The following is a 9,220-nucleotide window of genomic DNA, read 5'->3' on the forward strand; positions in this document are numbered from 1 at the left end:
ATGATTGTTGAAGATGAGGGGGTTCACATGACAAATTGATACAACGATGAAGGTGACGAACTCGTACAACCCGTCCAGGCCTCAAACCGAGGATTTCATGAATATCTGCGAACAAATTCCGAAATACATGACACTCATGTGCATCACCAACTTCTTGTCAACTTAGTTGAACATATTTAGTCACAATACAACAACAATTATTGAATCAGTATTTTATATTTTCTCTTACGTTTAATTTATATGTTTTTTTTAAACTTTTATGTAAGCGTTATTTATTTTTATATGTTGTACTGTTTCATTTTAAGTTTATAATAAAATTTTAATTGTAAATAAATGACACTCATAAAATAAGATAAAATAATTTTACGTACTATATATATAAAAAATATTATTATTTATATAAAATAATAATAATTTAAAATTTGTAAATAATTTGAAATTGAATTTATTTAATGTAAAATAAGAATAATATGAATGAGTGGACAGTGAGACCGACAAATAATGCGTGTTAATGTTAAAATGAATGTAGGAAAATAGATGTGTTAATATAATGTGTATGTAGCATGTGAATCCCATGATTTTTGATGAGGTGGTGAGTGTTATAACGGTAACGAATACGGATGCCCTTAGATGTGATTTTATCTTTCGGACATCTATTCCTTTGTTTATGAAACCTTTTATAACAGCTAAATTGACCTAATTTAATGTAAGCAGTTTCATTTTTTAAAAAATAGAATTTTTTAGATGATCTTATATATTTTTGCTATGACATGAATTAACCTGATTTATACTTAAAGTGAAAATTAATATTTTTATCATAAAAAATAATACTTTTTCATAAATCAGATCAGGTTAGAGAATCTCATAAAATTAGTTTGTTTAGGAAAATAAATAATCATCCAATCCAAACAATGAAAAAAAAAATAAAATTATTCCCACTGCTGCGATTATTATTATTATTAAAATAGTCAATATTGTTGAAAAATTATTTAAAAATGTGTTAAATATTTGTGTTGAAAATGTGAATGTTGAATGTTGAAAATTAGGTAAAATTAGGTGTTGAATATTGAAAATTAGTGTGTGATGATGTAGGTAATGATGTATTTTATTTTTGTATTATTTGTAAAAATTTTCTATAAATAGATCTCTCATTTGTGAAGAAAATCACAATTGAGTTGAGAGAAAAATATTATAAAGTGTGTAGTGTGATAATTTTGAGAGTTTGAGATTTTTACTTTTTTACCGTAAATTTTTACTTTTTCACAACACGTTATCAGCACGAAGCTCTAAAAGTCCTCCATATTTTTCCAAGCTCCGAACAGAAGAAAAAGGTAACAAAAGTAATAATATTTATTTTACTGTTATTTATTTATTGTTTATATATGTAATATATAATATAATGTTATTGTTAGAAATAATAAAAATAATTTTTTCAAAAACTTGTTATAAATCCTGGGAGGATGTTAAGACGACATCCCACACTCCCGGTAAGGGATACGACAAGTATAAAAGCCTATAAGGTTTTTTAAACAAAATAACTTATGACACCTAATTATAATAATGTGATATGATATACATAATTATTTAAATATGACTAATATTATATACACCATATTATTACCATAAAATTATACAAATACATACATTTATTTTCTTATACACCAACGGTAATAAACGGTAACAAAACGGCTAGTTTTTGCTCTATAAATACAATCTCACAAATACATTCAATCACTCCAACTTTCTCTTCTTCTCTAAAAATTATTCTTCATCAAATTTTCGAAGAAAAAAAGAAGATGGCTTTCACGAGGTTATTTTTAATTATTTTGGTTATCATACTCACCAGTCTTGTATTTATCGGAGAATATCCTCCTCGTGTGTTTTCTTTATTTTTACGAATACTTGTACTTGTTGTTTATCCATTACTTTGTATTGCAATATTCATTAACTAATAAAATGCATCGTAATTTTTAGTACCACCATGGCAAACTTGGCAAAGCTCGAATTCATCGCTCTTGATATTACTGGGAAAAACTATATGCCATGGACTCTTGATGTAGAAATGCATCTTGAGTCATTGGGTCTAAGCGAGACCATTAAAGAAAATGGTATATCTTCATCACAAGAAAAAGCAAAAGCTATAATATTTTTACGACGACACCTTGATGAAGGTTTAAAATGTGAATATCTCATCGAAAAAGATCCCATGGCTCTGTGGAAAGGATTAAAAGAGAGATTTGAACATATAAGGGAAGTTATACTTCCGACCGCCCGTGATGAATGGAATATGTTAAGATTCCAAGACTTTAAAAAAGTCAGTGATTACAATTCAGCGATGTATAGAATAATCTCGCAGTTAAAATTTTGTGGACATGAGGTTACAGAATCGGAAATGCTTGAAAAAACATTTTCCACGTTTCACGCATCAAATATAACACTACAGCAACAATATAGAGTGCGTGGATTTGCGAGATATTCTGAACTCATCGCCTGTCTTCTTGTGGCGGAAAAGAACAACGAGCTATTAATGAGAAATCATCAGTCCCGACCCACTGGATCAACAGCATTTCCAGAAGTAAATGCTGTAAGTAAAAATGAATTTAAACCTGGAAACCAAAATCAAATTCAAAGACAAGGTTTTGGTCGAGGTCGAGGTCGAGGTCGAGGTCGTGGACGTGGACGTGGACGAGGAAGTGGTCGTGGTCGTGGACGCGGCCGTGGTTTTGAAAATAATCGAGATAGTTATTTCTATAACTCATCTCAAAATAACGTCCCAAACCATCCACAGAAAAGGCATCAAGAAAACATGAGTGTTAATGAAAATCACTCGAAAAGATTTGAAAGTTCTTGTTTCAGATGCGGTACTCCAGGACATTGGTCTCGTATTTGTCGAGCCCCTGAGCATCTTTGCAAACTTTATAAAGAATCGATAAAGGGGAAAGAAAAGGAGACCAACTTCACTGAGCGAAGTGACCGTTTGAGTGATTCAACTCATTTTGATGCTGCTGATTTTATGAATGATTTCTCTGGAAATGATCAATATGTTGGTGGGATAGAAATGAACAATATTGATGCTGCAGATTTTCTCAATGATTTCTCTGAAAATGAACAATATAGTGGTAGAATATAAATGTACAATAATTTATTTTTCATGTATTTATATGATAATGTTTTATTGTACAATTATGATATGTGTTATATTTAAATATGTATTGTCATTAATTTTTTTTCATTGCATATTTTTTGAAGTTCAAATATGGAAAATGCTATGAGCAAAGCTGAAGTTTGCATACCCGATAGTGGTACAACGCACACTATCCTCCGAGATAAAAGATATTTCTTGGAACTAAAACCAACAAAAACAACGGTGAATACAATATCAGGTCCTGTAGACTTGATTAAAGGATGTGGTAAAGCACAATTTTTGTTACCTAATGGTACAAAATTTTTGATCAATGATGCTTTATATTCACCACAATCGAAAAGAAATTTGTTGAGTTTTAATGATATATATTCCCATGGGTATGATACTCAAACAATGAATGAAGGGAATGAGAAATATATGTGTCTTACCACATATAAATCAGGAAAGAAATATGTGATTGAAAAACTACCAATGCTCCCTACTGGATTGCATTATACACATATACGTCCCATTGAATCAAACATGGTAATTGATAATTCTTCAATATTAACCAATTGGCATGATCGATTAGGACATCCTGGTTCAACAATGATGCGAAGAATTATAGAAAATACACATGGTCATCCATTGAAAGACCAGAAGATCTTTCAGAATAATAAGTTTCAATGTAAAGCATGTTCTCTTGGAAAACTTATTATAAGACCATCACCAGCCAAAATCCAAACTGAATCACCAATGTTTCTTGAACGTATTCAGGGTGATATTTGTGGACCAATCCATCCACCATGTGGACCATTCAGATACTTTATGGTATTGATTGATGCCTCCAGCAGATGGTCACATGTATGTTTATTGTCAACTCGAAATGTTGCATTTGCAAGATTACTTGCTCAAATAATAAAATTGAGGAATCAATTTCCCGATTATACAATCAAGAAAATTAGACTTGATAATGCTGGTGAATTTACTTCCCAGACTTTCAATGATTATTGTATGTCTATGGGAATCATTGTTGAGCATCCTGTTGCTCATGTACATACTCAAAATGGATTGGCTGAATCATTGATTAAACGTCTGCAAATGATTGCTAGACCAATGATTATGAAAACAAAGCTCCCTATTTCTATATGGGGACATGCAATTTTACATGCTGCTTCATTAATTCGCATCAGACCAAGTGCATATCATAAATACTCCCCATTGCAGCTTGCATTTGGTAAAGAACCAGACATTTCTCATCTGAGAATTTTTGGATGTATGGTGTATGTGCCTATTGCACCACCTCAACGAAAGAAAATGGGACCTCAAAGAAAGATTGGAATTTATATTGGTTATGATAGTCCATCGATCATTCGATATCTTGAACCACAGACAGGCGACGTGTTCACAGCACGTTTTGCTGATTGTCATTTTAATGAGGAAATCTTCCCAATGTTAGGGGGAGAACAGAAACATACCGAAAAAGAAATTACATGGTATGTATCATCATTGTTACATCTGGATCCAAGAACAAAACAATGTGAAAAAGATGTACAGCAAATTGTGCACTTGCAAAGAATAGCAAATCAAATACCAGATGCATTTGCAGACACAAAAGGGGTAACTAAATCATATATACATGCTGCAAATGCCCCTGCTCGAATTGAAATTCCGAAGAAACAAATTGAAGATAGTCATGATGTCATTAAACGCCTGAAGCGTGGAAGGCCAGTTGGTTCCAAGGATAAAAATCCTCGAAAAAGAAAATTCATAGAGAAACACAATGATCACAAAATAGAGAATGATGTTCCTGAAGAAACACATAATGATCACAAAATAGAGAATGATGTTCCTGAAGAAACACATGATGATGAAAATGTTTTGTCAGAACCACAAACTGACGAGAATCATGAAATCTCTATCAATTATATTAATACTGGAAAAATATGGAACCGAAAAGATATAGAAGAAATTGATGATATATTTTCTTATAATGTGGCAATCGACATCATAAATGATAATGAAGATCATGAACCAAAATCTTTTGGTGAATGTAAAAATCGGCAGGATTGGATAAAATGGAAAGATGCCATCCAGGTTGAATTGGATTCGCTAAATAAACGTAATGTTTTTGGACCTATAGTCCTTACACCTGAAGGTGTAAAACCTGTTGGATACAAATGGGTTTTTATTCGAAAGCGAAATGAGAAAAATGAAATAGTAAGATATAAAGCTCGACTTGTTGCACAAGGTTTTTCTCAAAGGCCTGGAATTGATTATGAAGAAACGTATTCTCCTGTGATGGATGCAATTACGTTTCGGTATTTGATTAGCTTGGCAGTATCTGAAAATTTAGAAATGCGTCTTATGGATGTTGTTACAGCCTACTTATATGGATCACTTGATAGTAATATATATATGAAAATCCCTGAAGGATTTAAGATGCCTGAAGCACAAAGTTCAAAACCCAGAGAATGTTATTCTGTGAAATTACTAAGATCATTATATGGGTTGAAGCAATCCGGCAGAATGTGGTATAATAGGCTAAGTGATCACTTGATGAAAAAGGGATATGTAAATAATTCAATATGCCCTTGTGTTTTCATTAAGAAAACAACATCCGGATGCGTAATTATTGCTGTATATGTTGATGATTTAAACATCATTGGAACAAATAAGGAAATTCAAGAAGTTGTGTCATACTTGAAAGAAGAATTTGAAATGAAGGATCTTGGAAAAACCAAGTATTGTCTGGGTTTACAAATTGAACAAAAAGAATGTGGAATATTTGTTCACCAGACAAATTATACAGAAAAGATCCTTAAACGTTTTAATATGGACAAATCAAATCCTTTAAGTACTCCAATGGTTGTTAGATCATTAAACATAGAAAAGGATCCATTCCGTCCATGTGAAGATGATGAAGATATTCTTGGTCCAGAAGTACCATATCTAAGTGCTATCGGTGCCCTTATGTATCTTACAAATTGTACAAGGCCTGATATATCTTTTGCCGTAAATTTATTGGCAAGATTTAGCACATATCCAACAAAGAGACATTGGAACGGAATTAAACATATATTCCGTTATCTACGAGGAACGACAGACTTGGGACTTTTGTATTCAAAAGATGCTAATCCAAGTATAATTGGTTATGCCGATGCTGGATACTTATCTGATCCACACAAAGCACGTTCTCAAACTGGATATGTATTTACTCGTGGAGGCACTGCAATTTCTTGGCGTTCACAGAAACAAACACTTGTAACAACTTCATCAAATCATGCCGAGATTATTGCACTACATGAAGCAAGCCGTGAATGTGTGTGGTTAAAATCAATGACTCAACATATCCAAATCTCATGCGGATTATCATTCGACGAGAAGCCTGTGATACTATATGAAGATAATGCTGCATGTGTTGCTCAAATGAAAGAAGGATACATAAAAAGCGACAGAACTAAACATATTCCTCCTAAGTTCTTCGCATTCACCAAGGAGCTTGAGAAGAATAAATGTATTGATGTTCGTCACATTCAATCAAGTGAAAACTCATCAGATCTCTTCACAAAGGCACTTCCTACGACAATATTCAGAAAGCACATATATAATATTGGGATGCGCAATCTACGAAATTTGTGAAGAATTGTTCGTGTCAACATGAGGGGGAGTTTACGTGACTGCACTCTTTTTCCCTTACTATGGTTTTTATCCCAATGGGTTTTTCCTAGTAAGGTTTTTAACGAGGCAGTATAAAAACACGTAATGTATACAATCATTATGATCATCATCACAAGGGGGAGTGTTGAAAAATTATTTAAAAATGTGTTAAATATTTGTGTTGAAAATGTGAATGTTGAATGTTGAAAATTAGGTAAAATTAGGTGTTGAATATTGAAAATTAGTGTGTGATGATGTAGGTAATGATGTATTTTATTTTTGGATTATTTGTAAAAATTTTCTATAAATAGATCTCTCATTTGTGAAGAAAATCACAATTGAGTTGAGAGAAAAATATTATAAAGTGTGTAGTGTGATAATTTTGAGAGTTTGAGATTTTTACTTTTTTACCGTAAATTTTTACTTTTTCACAACAAATATAAAATTTGGAGCATTATCATTGACACCGTCACTCAATCGATTCTCTTCCCCTCGTCATATAACGCGCTTTCTGGATGAGATCACAATGCATTCATCCCACGATAAATACAAACACCAACCCCACAACATTAAACTCCCCAAAAATCCAAGATTTTAAGCCAAAATCAACAAATCTACTCTTCGTTTCATCTTTCTCCCAAATTCCATCACCGAAATGCTTTCCAAGATCCAATCCGATCAGCTCAAACAGCTGAAAGATATTTTCAACCGGTTCGACATGGACCGGGACGGTAGCCTCACGCACCTGGAGCTGGCGGCCCTCCTCCGCTCCCTCGGCCTGAAGCCTACCGGCGATCAAATCCATGCCATTTTAGCCAACATGGATGCTAATGGCAATGGATCGATCGAATTCGACGAGCTGATGGAAACCCTTATGCCTGACATGAATGAAGAGCTCTTGATCAACCAAGATCAGCTCATGGAGGTTTTCCGGTCGTTCGACCGCGACGAAAGTGGCTACATAACGGCAGCGGAGTTGGCGGGGCAGATGGCGAAGTTGGGACATCCTCTGACGTATAAGGAACTGAGTACCATGATGCGAGAGGCCGACACAAACGGCGACGGGGTTATCAGTTTTAGTGAGTTCGCTAATGTGCTGGGAAGATCAGCCGCAGATTATCTTGGCCTTGCGACTTGTGTTTTAATTGACTCGCGACACGGCTCGAGAATTCGATTTCATCTGTAGAACACTAACTTTGACTGGACTTACAGCTGATTGGCTTGCTGATGTAGAGTTTGATTCATTATGTTGTTGTCCTTATTCTTTTGTGTATGTTTGATGGAATCAGTGGCAATAGAAAAATGGCAAGTGGAGTTGTTCTTGAAATTAGTGCATGGTTCGATGAATTTAATAATTGATTGATTGGTTAGAATAATTAGAATTTAAGAAGCAAGTTGTAGCATTTAATAAGAAGATGGAAATCAAGTGGAAATGAATTGCTTCGTGTGAGAAATCAAATTTTGCTTGTTTGTTGTTCCTACCCGCCCCGGTAATATTTTATGACCGGAAAATTGCAACTTTATTTGATATTAAATCTATAAGAATAAAGTCTATATTATACAATTAATAAATTTATATATGCAAAAATAAATAGAAAAGATAAACTTGCATTTTGAAATATCATTTGTCGTTTTGATTTTTTTGGTTTTTATTATTTAGATTTATTTTAATATGTGTAATATAAGTTTATTATTTTACAGAAACTAAGTAGGAGATAGCATCATTGCCAGATATACTATATTTGGTGAGTTTAGTGGCTTCTAGCATAAAATATGACCAAAATGAAAAATTCAAATTATGAAATCAAATAATGACAAGTTATATGATTAAAATCTAAAATAAACCAATTCGACTAAAATTACAATTTTTTCACAAAGAAATGATGTTTGACGGCCTAATTTACATTTTACGCCACCGGCTAGATTTGTTAGACATAACATATTAGATGTACATATTGGGGTATGTTGAAATAAAATAAAGTGAGAATGTAATGAATTTTGGAATGAAACGAAAATAGAATCAAATAATATTTCTCTTTCATTCTTACGATTGATATCATAAAAATGAGAAAATAATATAATACAAATATTTTTAATAACTAAATCATTTTATAATTATTGTAATATTATTTGGTATTATTATCATCATAATTATTATTTATTGTTATTAGATCAATTAAGTTATGGTGGTTAAACAAAAACACAACGGAGTTTACTTAACTGTTTTCGTGAGTCTACCAAACTGAATAACAAGACTCTGAAATTGAGGATGACTGATTTGAGAAGCCTATCGATTCATAAATCAATCAGTCAGACTTCTCATACAAATAATTTCTGATATCCTTCCGTTTACTCTGTGTTGAGGATCACAGCCCAACTGAATTGTAGAATAAAGTTTTCCTTATTTTAATAGTATCTGATTTTTCCGCAAGCAAT

The 9,220-nt window shown here is 32.7% G+C and overlaps 1 protein-coding gene across 1 annotated transcript; it reads left to right on the top strand.

The window, feature by feature from the left end:
• The first annotated feature begins 7,246 nt into the window (after window positions 1-7,246).
• On the top strand, window positions 7,247-8,369 carry LOC140964808 (probable calcium-binding protein CML15). The gene has a single exon (XM_073424754.1). It carries the CDS (start codon window positions 7,440-7,442, stop codon window positions 7,968-7,970), a length of 531 nt encoding a protein of 176 aa, XP_073280855.1. The 5' UTR covers window positions 7,247-7,439; the 3' UTR covers window positions 7,971-8,369.
• Window positions 8,370-9,220: the final 851 nt, after the last annotated feature.

Source organism: Primulina huaijiensis, chromosome 18 (assembly GCF_012295235.1).
Source record: "Primulina huaijiensis isolate GDHJ02 chromosome 18, ASM1229523v2, whole genome shotgun sequence".
NCBI lineage: Eukaryota > Viridiplantae > Streptophyta > Magnoliopsida > Lamiales > Gesneriaceae > Primulina > Primulina huaijiensis.

Bases quoted from the DNA above. Each gene is read 5' to 3' on its own strand.
- LOC140964808 (XM_073424754.1), top strand. From the start codon at position 7,440: ATGCTTTCCAAGATCCAATCCGATCAGCTCAAACAGCTGAAAGATATT.